The 27529-nt window shown below is 34.3% G+C and overlaps 1 protein-coding gene across 10 annotated transcripts in view; it reads right to left on the bottom strand.

The window, feature by feature from the left end:
• UIMC1 (ubiquitin interaction motif containing 1) overlaps positions 1-27529 on the bottom strand; it is a 105317-nt gene that overhangs the window by 42339 nt on the left and 35449 nt on the right. For 5 of the 10 annotated variants that reach the window (XM_016158308.2, XM_016158307.2, XM_016158309.2 and 2 more), the window contains 5 exons: positions 16321-16405; positions 5372-5496; positions 5067-5153; positions 4537-4642; positions 3479-4218 (listed from right to left, as the gene is read on the bottom strand). In XM_016158308.2, the coding sequence (XP_016013794.2) occupies positions 3479-4218; positions 4537-4642; positions 5067-5153; positions 5372-5496; positions 16321-16405 (1143 nt within the window). Of the gene's footprint in view, positions 1-3478; positions 4219-4536; positions 4643-5066; positions 5154-5371; positions 5497-9748; positions 9847-16320; positions 16406-22732; positions 22783-27529 lie in introns of those variants that run through there. The other 5 variants (XM_016158313.2, XM_016158311.2, XM_016158312.2 and 2 more) reach the window with 5 other exon arrangements.

Raw genomic sequence — 27529 nt, forward strand, 5'->3', positions numbered from 1 at the left:
CAGAAACCAGTTATTGTCTAATTCTAAAGCTTTTATAACCTTCATATAGACTAAGCAATTTTCCTCAGAGTGAATGTTTTTCTGAGTCCCTATTTCTGGGACTGTCTTGCTATCTCAATATAACCAAATCTCAAATGTGAGCAGCTCCAGCAAAGCCAAAATCAATATAAAATGTTTAATAAAACATAACTTCTTTCTACCCACAGTTCCTGAAAGCAAAAGATCAAGAGATGAAATTACAATCATTAACACCTTCATTATTTGCCTATAAAATTAGTAAGTTTGTCTGTTTTTTAAAGATACTATTCTGTGTTGGCAAGGATGCAATGAAGTAGGCATTCTCATAGACTGCTGGAAGGAAGGAATAAAATTTGAGCAACCTTTCCAAAAAGCAATCTGACAATAAATAGCAGGTCTTTTTTTAATATTCATAACTCCTGTAACCAAGAATTTTTCTGGTTCCCTATTCCTAAGGACACTACTCCTAAATAAAGTTTTATTCAGAAATATGTTTATCACAACCAAAAATATCCAGCAATAAGAAAATAGTTAAAATATTATGGTAAACTCATAGGCCAGGACATTAGGTAGTCATTAAAAATGAAATTTATAAATAATTTTATTATAAGAAAATGTTTATAAAATGTTAACTTTAAAATACAAAAATATAAAATTATCATCTAAAGCATACAAAAAAAGGTATAGAAAAAAATGAAGGAATACATCACTGGATGGTAGGAATGTGGATGTTTACAACTTGATTCTTCAAACTTTTCAGTATTTTTCAATAGTTCTAAGTGAGATCTAAAAGTAATTTTAATGACTACACTAGATACTTAGTAGGTTGTTGTCCAGGTCTCCTTTAACTGAGGAATGCCACTCACCCCTCCCACTGCATTATACCAGTGGGCTCACTGCCATTTGTACAATTTGACACATAACCCCTGCAGGCCACAGCCAACAGGGCTGGTAAGGACTATTAACCCCAAATGGGCCATAAGTCCTTTCCGAGAAATTTGAAATTGGAACTAGAAGAGAGTAAATCTCCTGTAACCTGTATTCAGTGTTTTCTACCTACCACATGAAACAAAAAAAGCAAAGGAAGACAGTATGCAGGGAGAAAAATGAAGCAGATACAATACGACTTTGAGATACAGATGGTTTTCTAGACCCAGTACCTTCTCCAGGCTTGGTTACTATCCTGTTCTAGAATTTATGAGGCACTCTGTTTCCTTATGATAAAGTCCTCTTTTTAATGAAGTTAGCTTGATTTGTTTTGTTGTAGCCAAACAGTAGCAATTAACAATACTATTTGCAGTATTTGGTGGCCTGTCCTTAAGTAAGAAAACTTCAAAACAGCCAGCCACTAGGTTCTGACCATGTCCAAGCTATTCCAAAGGCACTGCTTTCAAACCTTGGAACTTGACACAAGTCTATGCTCTAGAACTCAACCCTGGTATCTTTCAAGCTAACAACATGAATTATAATAAGTCATGTGTTCACTCTGTGGAGTTAATTTATACTTTTAAGGGGAAGCATCTCTAAATTGCAAAGAACTAAGAAACAACACATGTTATCACAAGCGTAACTTAACTTTCCTTTGGAAAAGAGGCAAGTCACTAGAATTGTTAAGAAAACTGCTTTCTCTCCCCATACAACAATCTTTCCATAATGTGGATGAAAAAGGATCCTAAGGAAGAAGATCCCCATAGGTATGCTGAATGACCAACCTCCTGGTCCTCAAGGGCAAACTACCATTTTCTGAGTGTCCTAAGTATATTATACTAGGCATTTTATATAATTCACTTTAATCATTAAAACTATCCAAAGATTATGACTTTCTATTTTGAAGATGTAAAAACTGACCTTCAGAGGTTAAATGACTTGCTCGAAGGTACAGTTACAAAAACAAAACAGTCAAAATTCCAACTCCAAATTCATGCTTTCTATACTATGCTATGCAATTTCTCATGGCTACCATTTCTTGAATCCTTATCATAGACAGAACAAGATAACAGCAAAACAAAGCTAAAAATTGAGAGTCCAACAGCCAACAAAAAAGTCATAAAACAGAATATTCTTTATATTTACAAAGAGTTTGAAATTATATGACTGCTTTTTTAGTATTCAGAGATAAAAATTGAACATAAGCTTTCATATATAATATAAACTAAGTATATCAGAAAAAGACTAAAAAGGCAACCTAAATGTCCCCAAACAAGGGACTGTTTTCAGTAAATTACAAAAAATTACAAGCAAAATTGGAAATTAACCATTATCTGGGAGAAAAAATAAACTGGAAAATTATTTGTACTACCTATCACAAAGGACCACTTCCCCTAATACACAAAGAATGCCTACAAACTAAGAAAAAGTGTTTAAAAAGAAAAATGTGCATAATATCTAAACACAGAAAAGGAAATACAAATGAGTCCCAACTACACACATAATAAGAAATATGCAAATTAAGACTGCATTGAGATAATACTTTTCATCTCTCTGATTAGCCAAGATTAAGAGGTCCTGATAATACTGTATTTATTGGTATGGGTATGGGGAAGCTTGTACTTATACATTGCAGTGAGTATAAATTTATACCACCTCACTGGAAGGCAATTTGACAATGGCTAACAAAACTGAAAATGCATATATACTTTGATCCATCAATTACGTCTACAACAAATTATTCTACAAACATCTCCCATGTGAATGAAACATCTTCTATATAAGAATAATCACTGCAGTAGTGTAATAGTAAAATATTGGAAATAACCTAAATATCCACCAATAAAAGCACTGGATAAAATAAACTCATATACAGAGTCTTCCAAAAAAAATTATTAATATTGTGTTATGAAATGATCTCATAGTTACTAAATGAAAGAAGCAAGGTGCAGAATAATGTGTAGAGTATGCTGAGATCTATGTAAAAGAAGTTGCTTGCACTACATAAAATATCTTGGAAGGATACACTAGAAACTAGTAATAAAGGTTGACTCTGGGGATTGCAACTGGTTAGCTGGGGAGTGGGATAGGAGACAGACTTTGTATCTTTTTGAGTTTTGAGCCATATGAACATTATTATACATTCAAAAACTTTTTAGAATAAAAATTTTAAAACAAAAAATAAATTATGGCACATCTATATGATATAGAGTGTTTTTAAGAACAGTTAATAAATAGGAAAAGATCTAAGGTAAACTAGAAAGTGGGGGGAAGGAACAAAGCTTAAACAGAAGAGTCTTCATTTTGTTAAAAAATTAAAAAGAAAAAAAAGTATATGTATAGAAATGATTGTCTCTTGATGCTGAAATTTTGGGTAATTTTTTCTTCTTTACACTCTTCTGTACTTTTCTAACTTTCTATAGTGAGCATGTGTTGTTAAAAATAAGGGAAGACCACAGAAAGAACAAATAGCTAAAATCCTTGTTTAATCTGTGAATAAATCATCCTTAATCACAGCATCACTGGCCCTTACCTGACCATGACTGGTTGTTGGTTCTTCCTCCAACAAAAGTTTCTCTTTCAAGCTTTTAATTGGGCTTTCTTGGAAATCCTTGATTTTTGAGTGCCAGACAGATGCCCTAGATTCCTGCCTCTCCTCCTCTTTGTCTTCATCTCCCATATCTTCTGAGATGCCTTCATTTTTTTCACTAGCCTGATCTCCTTGGCCACATTCATTCTGGATCAGAGAAGGAGGTCTAGGTAACACTGGTTCCCCAAACCCTTTTTTCTTAAAGAGCTGCCTTTGAGCCATTTTCAGGCTCTTTTGATAAACCTCCAACTGGCAGAGAATGACCTTGGTATATTGGTTAGGGTCCGCTCCAGTAGGACAGAATGGAATACCCCAGAAGTAGTGCACAGTGCTCCCACTGTCCTGGAGACCTTTGGCATCTACTGAGGTAGGCAGAGAGTGCCTAGATGTGTCCCCCCTACCCTGGGCAGCTTCGTGAAAAACACAACCCCTCCCAGTACTTTCCTGTGGCTTCCCACACTGTGTGTGCTCAGCCAAGTGGCCAGTACATCTGTCAAAACATTTAACGTTTTCATTCTCAAACACTGGCTGGCTTGACTGGTCCCAGCTTCCTGAGCTGCCAGAGACCGGCTCCTCTTCAGTGTTTTCAGTGTGGTCCCAAGGCTCCTCTCTTTCCTCAGCCTCGTTTCCCTGACTGATATATGAGCCTTTAAACAGTGATGGAGGTACCAGCTGCCATGTGCCTGTAGGTATTTGAGAAAAAGTAGGGCTAAGGACAAACTGTTTTTTTATTAAGAGGGCTTGGTAAGTTCTCACTTACCAAGAATTATATAAGGTGGGTAAAAAAAGAAAAGGCTCTTCTTTGGGTTTAATCAAATGTTGGCATATCCTTGGAGATAAAAGTATCCTAGATATTAGTGAGATCTCGACTACTTTCTGATTATATCTCTTTAATAACACCAAAGGGATTTTGGGAATTTCTATATATCTATTCTTAGTATGAGATCCCTGTGATATGGTTATACTTGTTGAGTGCAAGGAGTCAGAACAGGGAGACATGCCTTCTGTGGTCCCAGAGTCTGTGGTTTTCTCTTGGTGGGACTGTGAAGATGGTCCAGTGGACAGAGGTCGAGATCTGGTAGCAGAAGCATCAGAAGGCCGGCAACTCTGAAACAAGTGATCCCACACCAGACCAGGTTTATTATTAAAATAACTATACATGAAGGGTCACAGGAAGGACAAAAAGGAAAGGCCACTGCCCCTGAGAGATTCTCCTCTTTAAAATGTAGATGCTCTATTCAAATGAATTTACAATGTGTACTGAATGCCTAGTATGTGCAAAGTGCTGTACTAGATCACTATACTAAACCCTTTTCTGATATAGAGAGGTAGATGGCATAAACGGCTCAGGACCTGCAACTGACAAATATCCTTCACATTTAAAACAACTTTAATTACACATATTCAAATCACAATTTAACATTATTTGAAAAAAATTTAAACTACCCATTCTTTCTCTCCATAACCCACCTCTGGTTCTCACTCCCTTTGCTCTCCCCATAAAACCGGGGGTAGGGGGGGCGGTAAGCACCTTATCTTGCCCCTTTTGGTTTCTTGGTAATGGTAACTCTTTCCAGAAGCCAACTACAATGTCTCTCTTAAGCCATGGACTGAAAACCTGTAAGGCGGAAGAAAACTCTTTCATACAGAATTAACAAAAACATTTCGAATTGGGTTCACCAACAATTCAACATGGACTCTGAAAATTATTATGGGAAATATTAGTTGAAAACCCTATGAACTATTACAGCTAGTTCCTGATGCAATCATAACAACACAGAAGTAAAAGAATACTGCTTATCACGCCTCACAAACTTTTCAACACAGCATATTTACATTCAGGCTTTCTGCAATGGCTTTCCTCAAGAGCTCCTCTTCTTCCTCCTCCTGGCTGTTCACCTCCCTAGCTTCCTGCTCACTCATTTTGAGAGCCAGAGCAAACTGTTCTTCTTCTGTCATTTCTGTAAGAGGATAAGGAAAGAGAAGGGAGGGACACCACAAACATTGAGTAAGCATGAGGCAAGGAAAAGAATTATTAAACTTTCCAAGTGAAGACACTACAGACCATTTAGTACAAGTTTATAATCTTATAAATGTGGAAAGCCCCAAAAGGTAAGGTGCTGGCCAAGATCAGTATCAGAAGTTACAAGAATCCTGGGTTAACTAGACTGTTAGCTCCCATGAAGGCAGAGTTTTTGCCTATTTTGTTCACTGTTGTATCTCCAACAACTAACAGAGTGCCTGGCACCTGGTAGATACTCAAATATTTGGTGAATGAATAAATAGAAGAACAGACTTCCACTCCAGGAGTTTTTCCTACATATCACACTGCTTTATGCTCAACACTTAATCAGAATATTTTTATTCATCAGAATCCTCTTATTTACCCAGTCAAAAAAACCATCCCTACTGACCAGAATGTGATACTATTTCCCATTAAAAGTAATGAGGGTACCTTGGAGAAATGACTGATTCCAAGTCTAACATTAGAAATGTGGAAGATGAGCTAGAATATCTGACATATGCATGAACAAAGAAATCTATCAGACACTACTAGGATGATGTCAAAAGATATCAACTTAAAAGCCAATTTTAAAAGGTTCTCGCTAGTCAAAAATGGAACTGCAACATCAATAAAAAGAATGCAGTGAATTAAAAATATTAAATATGTTTGAATCTATGCATTCATAATGATATTTTTTTTAAAAAAACTGGTCATTGTTGAAGAATGTTAGTGAACCAGTCATTCTGAAAACTGTTAAATAAAAGAACAGAGAATCGAAAAAAAAAAAAAATAAGAGAATCAAGCTCATGTCCTACCCTTCTAACACAAAATATACTACTGGGAAACCAAATAGATGAAGAGAAGTTTCTCTTTCAAGAATCATTGCAGCTAATAAAAATATAAAAGAAATAACAGAATACTGCCATTTTGTGCAATGTCTATTAAGAGAATTTTGGCAATGTCTAAAAAACTACATATATGACCCTGCAATCCCAATTCTAGCAATTTACTCTAAAGATGCTTTCTATTAAAAGAAACATAAATATGCACTACATTTTTCATTGTGGTATTGCTTGAATTTGTAAAACACTGGAATCTACTTAATGACCTACATAGGACATAGGACATTGCTTGAATAAACTCTGGTATATATACAAATAACTGTAAAAAAAAAAAACAGTAAGAAATATATCTATAGATCAGGAATAAATGATTTCAACAAAATAATGTTAAGTTAAAATACAGCAAAGTACAAAAGAGTAGGTATATATAGTATGCTACCCTTTTGTGTAAGAAAGAAGAATATTTTTTTAATATATACACCTATTTATTTTTGCAAAGAGTTATACAAGCAGGATAAGTCAGAAACTAAACCAAGTGGCTACCTACAGGTAGTTGGAAACAAGGACCGTATCTTTCTGTATATCTTTGAGACTTACAGAATCATGTAAATGTTATACATATTTTTAAACAGTAAAATAAAAATCAATAAGGATGAGGGATCCCTAAAACTGAATCCAAGCAGGAAAAAAGTATACCCAATTGAATTTAAAATAATCTTAATGACAATGAAAACATCAAAATTTGTGGGATGCACCTAATGCAATGTTTACAGGGAAATATATTGCTTTACATGATTATACTAAGAAAGTTTAAAATCAGTGACCCAAGCCTCCCACTTTAAGAAACTATAAAATAGTGATATTAACTCAAAGTAAGTAGAACGAAATATAAAGAGCAGAAATCAACAAAACAGATGATATACAACACAGAAAACAAAACAAAAAAATTGGTTCTATGCAAAGGTCAATAAAATTTATTAAACCCTAACTAGATTTAACGAGGGAAAAAAACAAATTAACAGTATCAGAAATAAAAGAAAAGGTACATCACTACGGATTCCACATTCATGAAAAGAATAATAAGGAAAGAATGTGGACACTTTAATGCCAATAAATTTGACATCTTGGATTATGCATTCTCAATAGGGGTGATTATGACCCCTAAATAGGCAAGAATTGGTTCCCAGAGGTCAAAAAAAATCTTACTCTTTTTACATATAAAAGACAGATATATAATCAGTACATAAACAGGATATATAGCATTATCTGTATTACTAAAAGTTCATGGGATGGCTGGGGAAAAGAAGTCTAAAAAGGATCCTTTGGGGAACAACAATGAAAAAAGGACTGAGAAACACTGACTTAGCTGAAATAAACCCCCCAAAAAATCACTTAAAAACACAAATTATGTGAAAACTGATACAAGAAACAAGAAATCTGAATAGCCTTGTATCTATTAAAGATATTGAATTTGTAACTGAAAATTTTTTACATAAAGAAAATCCCAGGGCCATCTGTCATTCATCACTGGTGAATTCTATAAAAAAAAAATTTTTTAATATCAAACTAATTCAGAAAATAAAAGACCAGTTCTCTATAAATTTAGATTCAACACAATCCCAATAAAAATCTCAACAAGCTTGTTTAATGAAACATAACAGAAAATTCAGAAATAGATTTGGAGTGATTTCAATTGATTTTCAACAAGAAAAAGACAGGCTTTCACCAAATAGTGCTAGAACAACTGGATACCTAATAATTAAAAAATTAATTTTAAAACCCTTACCTCGCACTATATACAAAAACTAACTCAAAATGGAGCATATATCTAAATGTAAAAGCTAAAACTATAAAAGTTCTAGAAAAAAACACAGGCGAAAATCTTTATAACCTTGGGGTAAGTCAAAGATTGCTTAGACAAGATCTAGAAAGAAAAAAGCATGAAGGCAAAAAAAAGAAAAAAAAACCTAACTAAAATGTAAAACTTCTTTGTTAAGAAAATAAAAAGATAAGCCATAAACAGGAGAACATATTCATGATACATATAATCTGATAAGGACTTGAAAGAATATATAAAGAAATCCTTTAATTTGACCAAAAAAAAAAGCAACCTAATTTTTAAAATAATGAGCAAGGGATGTGAACAGATACTTCACAAAATATCAGAATGACAGTAAGCACATGAAAAGATCGTTAATCATCAAGAAAATGCAAGTTATAATGAGATAACACTATGTACCACTAGGCTAGCTAAAATGAAAAAGATCGACATTCCTAACAAAGTCACTACATCATAAAGAAAAACTGATTACATCCTTTCTGTTCAATTTAAGAGAGCCAAAAACCATGTAATACAAAAGTAAGTCTGAATTCTTCATTTTACTCTGCTTTTCAAAACATCCTATTCTCTAAAGGTCTGGGGAAATGAGGCTTTGCTACATTAACTGAAGTATTGGCCAGACTCTGCCCTCTTTCCCCACCAGTAAAGCAAGAGCTTTAACTCAGTAACACAGTGTGACTGTGTTTATTAGTACATAGGAAGCTCAAAAGCCAGATTGCCTGAAGTTAAAGCTTAAAGCTTGAATATTCCCCCTTTTTAGTTTGCTTCTTTTAATCTGCTGTGGACATACATGTAGAGTAAATACACTCTTCACTTGAGGAATTCTCACTTACATATCAGAATTTTGTAAAACCTGTTTTAATTCATACACATAAAATTGAGGTAATAATACTTAAGGCTGTTATGAGGATTAAATACATGTAAAACACTTTGAATACTATTTGGCACATAACAAGTGCCCAATAATTAATTATTGCTATTAATAATTGTTTGTTGTTATATATTTAAAGAAATTCAAAACTTTAATTCAGATTATCTAACTCACGTATAGTTTACTGACAGCACAAAGCCACATAAGTTGACAAAGCTGACATTACGAATTTATTTTAACTACTCATCATTAAATCAGAATTAAATCAGAATTAAGAGGACATTCACATTCACTAATGTCTCATTTTTAAAAATAATGTTTTTATATTTTAATTACAGTTGGCATATATTATTCAGTCTCAAGGTGGGCTCTTCTGCATATCCCCAGCTATATGTTCAGCTATACTTCAGGCAACTACTACTTATAGCTGTTGTGTAGTTTAATTATAATTTTGATGTGGTTGTGAGAGGAGGCAAGCATAGCATTTACCTACTCTGCCATCTTGACCAAAAGCTTCTCTTATTTTCACATATCAACCATGATCTGAGACTAAAGCCCAATAAACACCATGGTTAACTAAAACATTTTACCTGACCTCTCTACTATGTAAGAATCCAACCATGAGAAAAAAGGAGAAAACAAACTGGAATCTCACCTGGGAGCATGTTCCCTTAAGGAAAATGTCAGCAAGTATCAACCTTAGAATCTCCCACTCAATCGGCTCGACTCAGCTTATCAAATGATTCTGCTAAGCTAAACACAAAGAGTGTACAAGTTGTGTGAAGCTGATTACACAGGTCATAATTTATTGGTGATTAACATCTCCAAACATTCAGATTAGCCTCCCACTGAGACAAGCAAACAGACTGTTAACGATCCAGAACACAAAACTAGATAGTATGCCAAAAGAACCTGTATAATTTTTGAGTATTTAAAATGGCTGAAAGAACATTTCATTTAACAAAAAAAATAAACAAGATAAATTATTTTCCCACCCAAATCTTTTAAGAATTTTCTCTTCTAAAACAGATACAGCTCTGCAACTCTAGTAAAGTTGATATACCTATATCAGCTTTGATATACCTGTATCAACATTGCCAGTTACAATTTAATTTTATAAACCATCTTTGAAAGCAATAAGGCACTCTGTCATAACCCTTATAGATGCGCATTGTGATACCACTTCTGGGAATTTACCCTAAGCAATCAGTGAAAAGAAGAAAAGTGCTAAATACAAAAAGACTTACACTATGCTATTATCTATGAGAGCACTGACTTAGATGCCTAAAACAAGGTGATAGTTAACAGCATGTTAACTCAAGAGACTCTGAACTTAATCATAAAAACATATAAAAATGATAAAGTGTGTAAAAGCCAAATGAAACCATAATGGAGACTACACACCAATCTCTGGTTCTACATGTAAAGAACCTGGAAGTCGCCAATCTATCCTAACAATAAGTACAAAGCTGAATAGACTGAAAAGTCGACTGTACTTGACCCCTGAGAGGGAGGACCCAGGATAAACTGCTGCCCCCAAGATGGAGAGATAGGGGAATACAGGGAGTCATGGCTTATCACAGCAGTGATTCAATTGTGGCAACTGCCACAGAAACCAGTGCCAGGGTAGGAAAACCTAAATTGTAACAAAAATGACTGGAGGCTCAGTGTGGACAAATCTAAGAGCTAAAATCACCAGGGGAACTCAGTTATAAGGGGCCCTCACACATTTGTGAATTTTACCTCTAAGAGCTCAACCAGGTTCTCATAATAAATATGAGGGAAAATCCTCGAGCATCCTGTGGGGGGAGGGGAAAGAAAATATTTTTGAAATACGCCAGAGTACACTGTTCTTTTTAACAAGGCCTCCCCTAGGAGAAACTAGTTAACCAGAGCCTAAATTGATCAGAGTGTAACTGACCTGGTAAAAGGGAAATTCCAAACTCCAACCTACTGTAGCTAACCTATCCCACCCTTTAAAGGGGAAGAAAAAAAACCGAGAAATGCTTGTGAAGTCCACAGTCCAGAGGCACAGGCTCACTGAAAGACTGAGACCTAATCATAGAACTATCAAATGCTTCACCTACCCCCCCACACTTTATCAGAATATTACTAACAGGCCTATTTACAGTAGTTTCTTTTACCCAGTACATCATGCCTCTCTATCAAGAAAAAATTACAAGACATTTAGTAAAAGGCAAAAAAAACACAATTTGAAAAGACAGAGTAAGTATCAGAACTAGACATGGCAGAGATGTTGAAATTATCAGACTGGGAATTTAAAACAACTGTGATTAATATGCTAAGGGCTCTAATGGATAAAGTAGATAGCATGCAAGAACAGATAGGGAATATAAACAGAGATGGAAATCCTTTGAAAGAACCAAAAAAAAAAAATGCTAGAGATCGAAAACACTGTAACAGAAATGTCTTTGATTAGTAGACTGAACACAACTGAGAAAAGAATCTGACCTTGAGGATATAGTAACAGAAATTTCCAAAACTAAAAATTAAGAGAACAGCTGAAAAGAATAAAACAAACTAACTAAGGTCTGTGGGACAACTACAAAAGGAGTAGCAAACACATAACGAAATTACCAGAAGGAAAAGAGAAAAAAGAGCAAAAGCAGTATGTGAAACAATGATTCAGAATTTCTCCCAAATAAATGTCAAATACCAAACCATAGATCCAGGAAGCTCAGAAACACAAAACGGGAAAGATACACAAGATATAAATAAACAAACAAACCTACATCAAGGCATATCATTTTCAAACTAAAGAAAATCTAATAAAAAAAACTCTGGAAAAAAAACCATAGAATCATCTTACCTAAAGAGAAACAAAGACAAAAGTTACATCTGACTTTACAAAAACCAAGCAATTAAGGATAGAGTGGAGAGAAGTATTTACTTATTGAGTCATCATTTAGTTTAGTTCTTCTTTGATTGAGTTCCTCAAAGTAGAATTTATCCCAGGAATGCAAGGCTGATTTAAACCTATGAAAATCAGTTAATACCACAAATCAAGAGAATAAAAGACAAAACTCACATGATGATCTCAACACAGAAAAAGCATTTGACAAAGTTCAACATCTCTTCATGATAAACATTTCTTAAATGGCTAAAATAGTATATTTTATGTTACTTGTACTTTACCACAATAAAAATTTTTTTTAATAAACATTCTCCAAAGAAGATATACGAATGGCCAAAAGGAACATGAAAAGATGCTCAACATCATTAGCTATTAGAAAAATGCAAATCACAACCATGATGAGATACTGCTACATACCCACTAGCATGGCCATAATAAAAAAAAAAAAGTTTTGGCAAGGATGTGGAAGAATTGGAACCCTCATATGACAATGACGGAAATGTGAATTGCAAAAGCAGTATGTGAAACTTTAGAAAACAGTTTCTCAAATGATTAAATGTTGAGTTACCGTACAAACCAGGAATTCCACACCTAAGTATATACACCTAAGAGAATAAAAACTGATGTCTACACAAAAACTCATACATGAATGTTCATAGCAACTTTAGTCATAATAGTCAGAGTAGAAACAACCCAAATGTACGTCATATGATAAATAGATAAACAAAATGCGGTACAGCAATACAATGGGATACTATCTAACAATAAAGAAATGAATTACTGATACATACCAAAACATAGATAAACCTGAAAATATTAGACTAAGTGAAAAAAGCCAGTCACAAAAAAAAAAAAAAAAACCATGTATTATAAGATTCTATTGATATGAGATGTCCATAAAAGACATCTATGGAGACAAAAAACAGATTTAGTAGTTGCTTAGGGTTGGGCAGGATGAGGGTGACTGGTAAGTGTATGGAGTTTCTTTCTGGAGAGATGAAAATGTTCTGGAATTAAGACACTGGTGGCATGACACTGTTAATATACTAAAGACCAATGTACATTTTAAATGATAAATGTATGATGAATGAATTATATGGTATGTGAGTCATATGGTATGTGAGCAATTACCATAAAAATGAAAACATAAAGACTTTCTTAAACAAAAATAGAGAATTGGCAACTTGTCTACATTATAAGAAGTGATACAGGAAGCTCTTCCAGCAGAAAAAACTATGACAGAAACTAGGATCTATGCAAAGAAACAGCCACTGAGATGGCACAAAGTATGCGATTGTTTATCTTTTATCTCCATTGCTCTAAACAGGGGTCCCCAGTGCCCAGGCTGAAGACCAGTATGGTTCTGTGACCTGTTAGGAACTGGGCCACACAGAATGAACAAGCAAAGTTTCATCAGTATTTGCAGGACTAGCAACACCACCTTAACTCCACCTCAGATCATCAGGCATTAGATTCTCATGGGAGCACCAATCCCTGATGCCAAAAAGGTTGGGTAGGGATCAATGCTCTGGAAGACAATTATCTAAAGCAAAAGAGTATTCATGTATTATGTTTACAACATACGTAAAAGTAACACATATGGCAAAAATAACACAAAGGAAGGCAGAAAGGAACTGGGAGTATACTGTTAGTCTTTACACTACACATGAAGCAGTTAACAGTATTTGAAGGTGACTGATTAAGTATGTGTATTGTAAAGTTTAGGGCAACCACTAAACATTTTTTAAAAGACATATAAATAGAAGTGAAATAGAATCAAAATAGTACTCAATAAAAAAACTAACAGAAAAAGAAACAGTTGGAACAAATCAACAGCTTTTAAAATGGTAGCTTTTAATACAATCACATCAGTAATTACATGAAATATAAATGTGGAAAACAGAAGTTGTCAGACTAGATAAAAAGATAAAAAGGACTATCAGACTGGATAAAAAAGCATAACACGACTAAATAAACAAGTAAAACCCAATTTACTATAAAGATCCAAATTTACCAACCAGACAACTATCGACAGTTTAATCAATGGTGGCAAAAACTTAATTATGAATTGATAAAGATCATCACATCTCAAAAAGTAACAATTACCAATAATTCTCAAGTCTGAAAGTAACTTGAGTACATTCAACAGATCTAACCATAGTGACAGCCACCTCTAGATAGAATTCAGTGATTTAACAACAAAGATCCGTTTATGATTAATTTTACGAGGCTTAGAATTATACCTTAAATCATTGAAATTCAAATTAAGTGAAAAAAGCCTTGTTTATCTTCAAACAACTGCTGTAATAATATCATCATACATACTTTTTGAAAAGTTCACTGAAATATCTGAACATTCACATATTATAATGCAAAAGTATAATAATTAGCCCCTATACCCCATCCAGCCAACTTGCTCAGGTACCAGGAGCTGTGCCTCAACCCACCCCCTCCACCCTTCACACTCCTGCCTATATGACACTGCAAGCAGTGTGGAGCAAGCCTATGCCAGCAGAATACCAGAGGCTTCTGTGTCCATCATGCCTTGACTGCAAACCTGGGGACTAAGGCTGGGCTCTGTCTAGAAGCTGGGCACGGGCCCCTCTCTGTTCTTGGTGTGTAAATTCACAGATAAACATTAATGGGTAACGACAAAAAATGTGACTGAAAAAATAGGGAACAGCAGTTTTGCACAGAAAGCTTTGGAAGATGTGGTTTACTATGTTTCCCTGAAGATGGAACAAAATTGAACAAACGAGATAAGTTTGGTGCTTTGGAAAATGTGAAACCTGTTAGTGAACTCTTATTCTCCTCTATCAGAAGTAACTGAAATTAATTAAGCTCTTGCATAAAATCCAGGACTTGTCAACAATTCTCGTTATGAAGATACATAACTGATCAAAATGATACTGAGTAACCTCTCAGAACTAGATAAACTAATGAATGAAGAAGCATGCGAGAAATACATAAACTCATACTGAGAGGTGAAAATGGAACCCCCATAAATAAACTAGTATAAAACAACTTTAAATAAATAAATGTCTTTCAATTGAGTAAGAAAGAGAAAAGCAAAACCTCCAACAAAGGATTTTTGTGATACTGTAATTTATACTGATAAATATATATTTGGTCTTTGTCCCCTGGCACAGAGTTCTTAAAAACCTGGGAATTTCCTTAGTAAAAAGAGCAATAACGGTGTCTCTTTTGTTATCCACAACAAATTCCTCTCTATCACTCCTGAATTTATGTTAAAGTGCTTACTTTTGGAAAGCCCCCCAAAATGGAAGCTGGTTGCCAGGGGAACCAACTGCCTGATTAGAGATTTGGAATTTTTAGCACCACTCCCATCCTCCAGGGAGGCAAGAGGGGCTGACTAGAGGTTGGATTAACCACCAATGACCAAGGATTTACTCAACCATGCTGCATAACGAAGCCTCCATAAAAAGCCTTAAACTACAGGGTTTGAAGAGCTTCCAGGTTGGTGAATACGTGGAGGTACTGAGAGGGTGGCACACCTGGAGAGGGCGGCACACCTGGAGAGGGCATGAAAGCTCTGCACCCCTTCCCCCAATCTTGCCTTATGCATCTTTTCCATGTGGCTGTTTGAGTCACATCCTTTATTTAAAAACAAAAACAAACAAACAATCATCTAGTAAGTAAATTGTTTCCCTGAGTTCTATGAGCTATTCTAGTAAATTAATCAAACCCGAAGAGGAAGTCACAAGAATCTCTAATTTACAGCTAGTCAGTCAGAAGCACAAGTAACAACCTGGACTTGCAATTGGTGTGTGAAGCAGAGGTAGCCCTGTGAGACTGAGTCCTTCGCCACTATATCTGACACTATCTCTAACTCAATTCTAGGGTCAGAATTGTGTTAAATTATAGGACACCTTGTCTTTGTCTGCCAGAGTTGCAGAATTTCTTGGTGTTGGGGGGAAAACCCTACACATTTGATGACTGGGAGTAGAGGAAACACAGAAGAGTTTTTCCCTTACAATTTTATTAAGTGACTTTCTAAGTGAGTTGAATTATCTGCATTTTACTGATAAGGAAACAGAGGTAGGCTAAAAACAGTGACCTAAGGTCTACATAGTAAAGACTGAAGCAAGGATTCAAATCCAAGTGTGCCTAACTCTGAAGGTCACATTTAAAATTTTAACACTCTGCCTCTTATAAGTCAATTGTATAAGCTATAAGTAATTTTAACTCCTAAAAATTTAAATGGGATCCAAAACAAACAGGAAGCACCTACATCTTTATTCAGAAAAAGCTCTTCCTAATGAAGCAACTAGTGTCAATTCTAAAACTATTGCAATTTCTAAACCATTCTCAATACAAAAATGAAAACATACGTGCAATTTTTCGTTTAGCCAAACACTTGGCTCTATTTGACTGTTCTGTCTTCGTTTTCTGCAATCCATTCTCCTCCTTTGGTTCCTGTTGCAAAACAAGAAATATGATCAGGATGGCTACCATTAAAAGTAGTACTCTCAATCTCCACTACAGCTAAGAGATCACTGAGCTTGTGAACGATCAGTGGTTGTAAATATTCACAGAAAAAAATAAATCAGTAAAATATCATTTACAGCAGCAAAAAAAAAAAAAAAAAAAAAAAAGTTGCTCTGAAACCAAAAATATAAAACTTCATAATGTATTCTCATTATTATCTGTCATATACATGATTATGTAAAAATTGGTCCATCTGCAAAATAGCAGTAAACATGTACCCAAGTTCAGGGGAAAAAGTTCAATTCAAGATTTAAAAATCCTTAGCAAGACTTCTTTAAGTTATATTTTAATACTATTAGCTAAACGATAAAAGTAAAGCTCATATTATTTACTTTTAACCCTAATTTGCATATTTCAAATAAGCTTCACTGGACTTTTGTCATCAAAAAAAGAAATCTTTCTGAATGTAGCAGTAGCAGTAAAAATAAATAATGATCCAAGTAATTTTGAAAAACTAAAGGGCAAAAGTTTCATACTAGTTTTAGTTCTAAACCTATTATATATCCACAAAAAGTTATCATCCAGAGAGAAAAAAAATGGCATAGATGACAGAGGCTCTGATCATCCCTCTGGCGACCAAATCAAAGTTGTGACGGAAACAAGGAGCAGCAGCAAAGAAAAATCGCCTGAGATCTAGAGGAACAAGCCATACAATTAGGAAGAAATTCAAGAAAACACCCTGCAACTGCAGAAGGTAGGACAGGGCATGGACGTGGGGCTGCCCTGGCCAGAGGGGCTGAGTGAAGCGGAGGCGGAGGTGGCGGCAGCGGCAGTGGCAGAAGCAGCGGCAGAAGCCTTTTAAAGGGGCTGTGTTCGCGAGCGGATTTTTGCAGTGATAGACCCGCTCGCTCTGAGCATCAGTGCCAATACGGCTGCGTGCAGGGGGCACCTGGGACTTATAGGGAGGCACTGTCGGAGTGAGGGCTGAGGCAAGACTTGCTCGATAAAGAATTGCGAGGGACATCCATTGTTCCCTGTTGAGCCCTATCCGCTCCCAGTGCATGGACACAGTGCCGCCATAGTTGTGATGTCATCAAACTGGATAACAGAGGTCGCTCAATGTAGAGGATTTCCTGAAACCCCGCCTCCCCCAACTCACGGCTCCACCCAAGCCACATCCAGGTGTATCCTTAGCGAGTCAGGTGCTCTTTGCTGAGAAATACAGTAGAGGCAGCCTTGGTTTCTGGTGTGGCCTTTTGAGGCAACTAGAAGCACAGCATCTGTGGATTGCTTGCTGTATCTTAACAGGTGGCCCCAGAGGGGTAGAGGCTTGGGCTAAGTTTGGCCTGTAGCTGAGCCCCTCCCCAGACTGTGCCACTGGACACCTACTTCACAAATCCACACCAATAAGACCGGGAGACTTAGGAGCTTTGCTTACTTAGTACATGGAAACAGACATGGACACGCAACCAAAATGGGAAGACAAAGAAGCAGAAACCATATGAGAGAAGAGAACAGACATCCAGATATAATGGAGTCAAGTAATTTAACTGATGCAGAGTTCAAAACACTGGTTATAAAGATGCTCAATGAACTTTTGGGAAGCATAGGTAAATTCGGTGAGAACTTCAACAAAGAGATAAAACAAAAACATATAAATGGATGTGGAAATTATAAAAGGGAACCAGTCTGAAATGAAGAACACATTATCTGAGATGAGAAGTATATTAAATGGAATGAACAAAGGAATAAACAAAGTGAATAAAGAGGATCAAATGCCTTATCTAGAGGACAAGAAAGCCAATCAGGACGCTCAATCAGAATGGCAAAAAAAAAGATGCCAAGATTATAAAAATAATTAAGGAGGATATGGGACACTATTAAGACTCCAAATATTCGTCTGATCGGCGTAACTGAAGAAAATCAAGATGTTGAACAGCTCTTTGAAGAAATAATGATGGAAAACTTCCCTAACCTAGTGAAGGAAATGGGCATAAAACCCCCAGGAAGCTCAGAGAATTCCAAAAGTCAGGGATTCAAAGAGGCCCACACCAAGACATATCAAATTAAAATGCCAAAGGTTAACTACAAAGAATATTAAAAACAGCAAGAGAAAAACAAATAATTACATATAAGGGAACACTCATAAGACTGGCAACTGATTTCTCAAAAGAAACCATGCAGGACAGAGGGCTTGGCAAAAATATTCGACAGGATGAAGACCCAGGATCTACAACCAAGAATAATTTATCCAGCAAACCTACCATTTACAGTTGAAGGACAGATAAAGCTCTTCCCAGACAAAAATAAGCTAAAGGAATTTATCACGACCAAGCCAGTATTACAGGAAATGTTGGAGGGACTTCTTTAAGAAGAAAAAATATGTATCAAAAACAGGAATAAGGAATGGTAACAACTACATTCCTATCAATAAGTACCTTAAATGGAAAAGAATTAAGCACTCCAACCAAAAGATAGAGTGGCTGAAAGGATAAGAAAACAAGACCCCTCCCTACATATGAAAAGGAAGGGGATGGAAAAAGATATTGCCTTGATAGACCTAGAAGGTACTTAAGTCAGACAGAGAAAGATAAACACTATATGATTTCACTTATATGTGGAATCCAAGGAATAAAAAGAACAAATACTAATCAAAAACAGACTCACAAATATAGCGGACAATCTGGTATCAGACAGAGGGGAGGGGGGTTTGGGGGACTGGGAGAATGGGGTGAAGGGCTAAAGAAGTACGAATTAGAAGCTGATGGATGGTCACGGGGATGAGGGGGCATGGCATAGGGAATGCAGTTAGCATTAATACATTGACTAGGTGGAGGATCAGGGGAGGGAGGGAGCAATTGGTGGGATCGTTTTATGAACTATACAGGTGTCTAATCAATGTACTGTATACGTAAAACAATTAAAAAATAATTTTTAAAAAAGTTATCATCCAAGACCTTACAAATTTGATAGAACTTTTTACTTTTATGGTACTCCAAAAAAGACTAACCAATGAGAAAGTCACAGACCTGAATTCCATTCTTTCAAAAGATAACTGAAACATATTATAAATTTACAAGAAAAATTGCTGGAACTGGCTACCAAAAAAAATAAAAGATGAAGGTTCAAAACAGTCACAGTGATGTGGAGTACAGCACAGGGAATATAGTTAGTATTATTGTAATGGCTGTGTGTAGTGCCAGATGGGTGCTGGAGTAACTGGGGGGAAAGGTGTCACTTCATAAATGTCTAGCCATTGTACTATATATCTGAAACTAATATAAAATTTTAAAAAATTAAAATTAGATGAAAAGCTTTAACAAACAAACAAACAAACACGCTGGCCTGCAGATGGGGTCAGGAGGGGAGGGAGATTCAAAAGGAAAGCCATGACTGTTTCACTGAGGGCCTGTTATTTACCAGGTACATTTCTGCTGTTTATTCATTTCATTCTCCAAAATGCTGGGAGGTAGGTTTTCACTAGCACTAGTAATACAGATAAAGAAACAGGCTTTGAAAGAGCATGCGTCATGGCTAAGTAAATCTGTGGAAATTCTGAGTCAAAAGGCATGTCAGCCTACTTCAGAGCCAGTGCTCATTAATTATATACCATTTTTTCTCCCATAATATATACACTCATACACAAACAAAATTATTCCTGGCCTTACAGTCCAGTTGGGAAGATAAACACAAACACACAAAAAGTTTTTTTGAAATAGAATTTTCCAGCTCATTTTGAATAAAAATTAAAAACCACAATCCTATTGAAAGCGCTTCAAAATTCTTCTTCCCATCCCTTAATGTAAAATTAATTTCTCTACTTTGAATTTTATTTTTTTTAAATATAGGCTTTAGATATACAATATCCACTGTGATATTAGCATTGTCATCAATTCAAACTAGAATAGTAAATTAAAAAGCTCATTTGTCAAAATAAGAACTTTAAATATTGACATACAGTGTTCATTGAAAGGATGTATATAGATGTTTAATATGGGATTCACAATTTCACAACTTTGTTGAGCTGCAATTGCATAAAGACAAATTTATGGGTGTAATTGCCATTCTCTACATTAAACTGTCTAATAAACACAATTCTAAGAAACTATATCATTTTTCTTTTCTTCTTTTTCCCTATGTAATGTTGGCTCTAATATTTATTGAAATGAAATTTTATGTCTGTTGCATCTAATAATGAAAAATTTTCTCTCTAAACTTCATTTTTCTAGTATTCCACTTTTATTGTATTTTTAAAAGTATCAGTGTGTGATTGAATTTTTTAAAAGCTGGTCTTGTATCACAATTTGTGTAAAGAGCATGAAATTAGATGATCATGAATAAGGACATGGTAAAATAAATTATAGTCCATTCAGAATACTGTTATTCCATCTAAAAGAATGAGTTCCATTTATAAATATTCATTTCAAAATATTTCCAGGATATATTAAAACAAATCAAGATGCAAAATAGTAAGTCTAATATGGTTCCATCTTCTCTATACTACCTACCAAAAAAATTCAGATAAAGCAAATAAAACTACATATAACCCACATTTTCAACATACCTTTGAATTTCAAATTACTCATAATCAAGAAATACCAATTTTGAACAAAATTACCTCCAGAAAGTCCCATCCTAAAACTTAAAATACATAATATGAATAGGAAATATCCACAAAACTTATGTCAATCCCAAGGAGGCATCATCCATAAAGGAAAAGGAGAAAAAAGGAGAAGAAGAGGAAAAAGGAGAGGACACACTCTGTGGCCACTGGGTAGTGAAGGAAAAGAAAAACTGGATAAATTAAGAACTGTATAGGAACAAAAGAGAACCAAACACACCAACACCATCTCACTTCAAAATTTAATAAGGGGCACTAAAGAAAAGTCCAAAAAAATATTCAAGAAAACAAAAAATAAAATATGAAAGAAAATAAAAATGATCTGAGAGAAAGTGACTGAAACAATATGGGCAAAGATGATCCAATAAGTGCATAATTAGGGTCTCTGAAGAAGAAAACAAAACAAAGAAAAAACTATAATTTAAAAAAATTGAAATTATAATCAAAGAAAACTTTACAAGGAAAAAAAAAAAAGACCTGAATCGATTTACATATTCGAAGTACCCACATTTACCTCTGAAAATGAACCATGAATACTTTCCAGACATATACTAGAAAACCTACTGTACCCTAAAGGTAAAGAAAATTCTTAAAGCATTCAGACCTACAAAAAAGCTTGATCACGTACAAAAAAAGGAAAATACATTCAACTTTTCAAATGCAACAAACAAAGCAAAAAAAACAAGGCAACATTTTAAAGAAACTCACAGGGAAAATTTTTAAACCAAGGACTTTGAACCCCATCAAGCAGTCTTTCATATATTGAGACAAAAAACAGTGTCAAATGTGCAAGAACTCAGAAAATACTATATTCACAAGGCCTTCCTAACAAATCTAATAAAAAACAAGCAACATTTAACTAAAAAATGGTTAGAAAAACTCTTGGCAAAAGAACCGACAGCAAATATTTAATACATTTAATTTCGGATCTATACGAAAACGAAAATAGAGATAAGCATAGAAGAAAAACATGTAAATGTTATATATTCTAGTAAAGTAAAATGATGCACCTAATAAATATGAGAAGATGGAAGAGAAAGTAGAAAAAGTTCAATGACTACTGCATGGGCTGTAAGTGAAAGTCAAAGAAGAAAACTAAAAATGCAGAAACAGTGAGATGATAGCTTTTAATTAAATATAAAGTCTAAACATGCCAGTTTAGAAAAGAAAAACTCTCAGATTGTATAAAAATAGGAACACCAAACCATGTCACCATAAATACTTGATCTGTTTCTAATTTCAACAGGTACCAAATACAGAAGCACTGTTGCCATACATTTGGTGACAATATGTTCTGAAATGAAAATTAAAACATTGCCAAGACAAAGGATTTTTATAATCTTCGGGGTATAAGAAAGTCTTGCAACAGTTTACATGACGAAATAACAAAACTTCTGGATTATTTCTATGGCTCAGGAGACCAAGAGATAGAACTGAAGTTGAGGTTGTTCGTAAAATCCCAAAATAACCTGTTTTCAACCATTTAAATCAAGCTGAAAAAACAACTTGAAAGACAATGATTAGTTGGCCATTTTTTAAAAAAGCTAATCTAGTTTAAGGTTTATAGTACCAAAGGAAAACATCTCTAATGCCCTTAACTAAAAAAAGGGGTTGTTAAAATATATGCTGCACAGAGCAGAACATCTCTATTTTGTTCATTGCTGTATCTCCTCCAGCCTCTAAAAGTATCTGACCCTCAGTAGGTGCTCAATCATGTTGAATGTTGAATAAACGCTGAATAAACCTACAAAAAAAAAAAAAATGAAAACTTAAGTATTACCAGTTTGAAGACTTATAAACGTATTAACTTTAGATTAAAATCTTTAATGTTAATATCTACAAGAGTATCTGCTAAGACATAGGACATATTCACTGAATCAATAAGCTATTTTTTGTAGGAAAAACAACTAAGTGAAGGGCTAGAAAAAAATGCTTCTGGGCTTATAGCTGACTTTAATTTAAGAGCATGGAGTGATATCAAAGCTATCTTTTTTAAAGGAGTGAGCAGATACTAAAAGCAAAACAAACACTTCGAGAGTCAAAAAACTATTCTCTAAGAAATGGGAGAACGGCAGACATGAATATATCTTCCAATTTCTAGGAAAGCAGACTTGTATCCAATCAAAATACTTCAAAGTGACAACTGAGAATCTTGAAAATGGAGAACTAAAGATTGAAAAAGACAAGAATAAGTAAATCCAATTCATCAACTGGTCCCATGAACTGTTTTGGTACTGACAAAATCTAATTGGTTACAGACCCTTGTGGGCATCATCTTTCAGGCAGTGAGGCAGATGCTTCAACCAGTATCAAAAGAGTGATCTGATGATACAGCACACTTCTTGTAGTCTCATATAAACATGTTTCTTACAATATAAGTCTACCAGCTTTAAATAGTAATAGGTTTGACATGAATGAATTTCTTACTTTTACTAACACACTATATTAAGAAGTACTTTGCATCTAGAAACATGGTATAAATTTTAAAAGACTAACTGGAAATTTATACCCAATTACATTTTGTCATCAAGTAAAGCTTTTTAATATTAGTAATAATAACAGTTAATATATACTGCATACTTACTATGTGCCAGGCACTCTATAACACCATTTAATTTCTCTCAAAGTTCCTGTGAAAAGAGTATCACTGACCCCATGTCATAAATGAGAAAAGTGAGGCTCAAACAGTGTAAGGTCAGGAATAAAACTAGCTCTGTGCAACCATAAAACTCCAGGTATTCTTCTCTTTTCCTTTGGGTTTTTATTTTATTTTAAAATGGAAGAATGTAAGAGAAGACAACTAATAAGGTTGTCCACATAGGTCAGTTAGCCACATAGTGGCCACATAAATCCCTAACAGCCTGAGACTACATCCTGAACATTTATAAAATCAGTTATCATTTACTGAAGTACCATACTACAGGAAATTGGACTTACATAATTTCTAATTCTCACAACAATCCTACAGAGTATTAATAGTTTTACACATAAGAGTAAAAAGTTTAGAAAGGTCACATAGTAAATGGCAATTCAAACACAACAGTAGAGTTTGCAAAAGCTCATCTCTGCTCTCTTAGGGACATGGTAAGAGTGAAAACAGGAAAATGGATCAGCCCAAGTAACTACTCACTGAAAACAAACTGAGACAAACCCCAGTGACGTTATTAGGTTTGTGCCATTATCTTTACATTAAAATGAAAACCAAAAAAACAAACAAACAAGGGGGAAAAAAGACATTTCCTGGCTTCTTTTGCACCAGGAACTGGACATTTTCTTAAAGAAATATTCAAAGAAATAAAACAGCACCAACAAGTAAAACCTAATACAGATATATTTTGAGAATGCCTAGTAATACAAGCCAACCACTATTTTTAGGTATTCAGGATAAAAAGTTTCTGCCAGCCAGAAAATTACGGTCCAATGATGAAGGCAGGAAAACACAATGGCAATTTCAAAACAGTGTGACAACTAATATTACAGAAGTACAGGTTCTATGGAAGTACAATAGATGACTAATTGACCCAGTCTTGGAAAATCTGCAAGGATCCCCGAAGGAGTTGCTACCTAAGCTGAAAAATAAATTAGAGTTAGCACTGTCAGTTCAAAGAACAAAAGAAATAAATAATTCATTTTATTTTTAATTCACAATGCTAAATAGATGTGTTCCCTAATATGACTCTATAAACTACTTCTTTACAAAAAAGGTCTTTTTGAAAAATACAAAGACATTAAAAGAACATAAGGTATATATTAAATATTAATTAGTTGGTAGCCAAGTTTTATGACCAGTTAATTCCTTTACTATTTAAACTGTGGCAGGACTTAAAAAATGAAGTTTCCCTTCTATTTTATAACATAAACCTGAAACTAAAATCTGATAAATACCCCTCAAACAAGACAAATATGTAAAATCAATGCCACTAGGAATACAGATGCAAAATTCCTGATATACTGAGAAAGAAAATTCAATATTATGTTAATGTAATACATCACAACCAAGTAAGATTTTCTCCAGAAATACAAATATGTTCCAACATTAGAAAATGTACCAATGAAATATATTAACTAATTAAAAGAGAAAAACTATACCATCATCATCTTGCTAATTAAAGGCATTCAATTAAACATCCATTCCTAAAAACACTAATAGGTAATAAGCAATTAAAGGCTATTTCTGTAATATAATAAATAAAAATATGAAACAAAAAGCAAACATGAGAATACTTCTACAGTTAAGAAGTATTCAAAATCAAGATGAAGGTGTACTCTACCACTGATATCAATCAACATTATTCTGGAGGCTACGGTCAATGAAATATTTTTGCAATGAAACAAAAAAATTAGGTATAAGTACTAGAAGAGAAAACGACCATTATTAGCAAATACAAATACCTACCTAAAAAAACCAAGATAATCAACTGAACAATTATTTCAAAAATATGTGACAGATCAATGGAACAAAATTAAAAATCCAAAAATAAACCCATTTATAGACAGGATTTCAGTTTACAATAAAGGTAAAATTTCAAATCTTTGGACAAAGAACAGATTATAGAAAAACACTGGAGAAGTGTGTAACCACAGAGACTCAATTTTCCAGTATATACATACTGTTTAGAGGTACACATAAACATGGTACAATCATAAAGAAAATTGTAAAGAAAAACAAATATAGTGGTTACCTTTAAATGGATGGAAAGGGAAGCACTAAATCAAGAGGGCTTATAAGATGGCGAATACACAAGTATTCAGATCATTTTTTAAAACTATGCATTTACATTTTATGCACTCTTCTGTATGTATATTTGACAATTTTAACAAAGTTAATGAGATAGAGCTGTATGTGCTATTACAGAAAGAGCTCCAAAAATATTAAGTGAAACAGCAAAATAGTAGTGTAGCATTCCTTTCCTTTAGAAGTTTTTATTGACGGTAAATGACTAAAGAATTTTTTCTGGAATAATACAAGAGAAATTATTACCTTTCATTAAATGTACACTGACTGAGGTATACATCTTCTGTTTTTATTCTGTTTTGACTTTTTAATATGTATGTATGTAACTTTTCAACATATCTGCATATACATAAATATTTTATTTTTGTTAATATTAAGAGGGGTTATCCAAGTGGTAGAATTGATGGGACTATTTTGTTTTCTTCTTTATACTTTTACACATTAAAAGAAACTATTTAGACAAAATCCTAATTAAAAACTAGACTATGAGGAAATTTTTAAAAAATATATACCCAACAGAGATATGAAAAAATGTTCAATCTTGTTGATTACTTAAAATATATAACTTTTTGATTATCAAACTGGGAAAAATAAAAAAGTGATAATAGTCTTGGCAAGAGGACAAAGAATGCATTGCTGTTAAGAAAATAAATGAGATTAGATTGCAATGATTCCAATAGGGTATACCATATTAAAATTCTGAACTGAGATTGTAGGGATTATGAGTCATAGATTTTTAAGCAATCAAGTACCATGATTTAAATCTGAATTCTTCACAGAAAGGTGGAATAAACTAAGTGAAATGTAGACGGTAAAAAGTGAAGGCAGAGAAGCAAGTTCTGGGTCTATTGTAAGTACTCAAATAACAGATGATCAAGAAAAGCAGAAATGAAAGGATGATCTGCATTTAAAAGATAAAAACTAAAGGATGTGGTGAATGACTAGGTATAAAAGATGAGAAAGAAGAATTAAAGATAAATCCGAGAGTTGGCTCCATAGTATAGTCACTAGCACATCTGCTTTACACACAGAAGGTCCTGGGTTCACACCCCAGGTGGAGCCACGGACCATATCTTGGATGCACCTGGCCCCAGGTGTGCGCCACAAGTGCATGGGAGAAAACACCTTGCCTTCAGAGATCCAGTTCTTAGGAGACGGCAACATCCGTAAGTCAGGGGTAGAAGTATTGGGGGGTGGGGGGGAGCATAATTAAAGAGGGAGAAAAAAATTAAAAAATAAAAATAAATAAATTTAAAAAAATTTTAAAAAGATAAATCTGAGCTTTATAACTTGAGGCAACTGAGTATTTCTACCACAAATGAGATATAAGATAAAGAGAAGTCAGAGAAAAAAAACAATGACTTAGATCACTGCCTTATTGCATGTCACCTATAGGAAGGATGGTGGTAATCTCCAATAAACAAATGAAAATAGGAAACAAAGGAGAGAGACATGAAGCTCTAGAGAGCACTGTCAAATGAAGTTTTCTACAATCAACAGATGAATGGATAAAGATAATATGGTATATACATACAATGGAATAGTATTCAGCAATAAAAAAATGAAATCTTGCCATTTGCAACAACATGGATAGACCTAGAGGTTATTATGCTAAGTGAAATAAGCCAGAAAAAGACAAATATCATGATTTCTCTCATATGTACAATCTAAACAAAAAGAATAAACAAAACAAATCAGAAACAGACCTATAGAGACCAATGATAGTTGCCAAAGGGGAGGAAGATAGGGGGATAGG

Source organism: Rousettus aegyptiacus, unplaced genomic scaffold (genome assembly GCF_014176215.1).
Source record: "Rousettus aegyptiacus isolate mRouAeg1 unplaced genomic scaffold, mRouAeg1.p scaffold_m13_p_7, whole genome shotgun sequence".
NCBI lineage: Eukaryota > Metazoa > Chordata > Mammalia > Chiroptera > Pteropodidae > Rousettus > Rousettus aegyptiacus.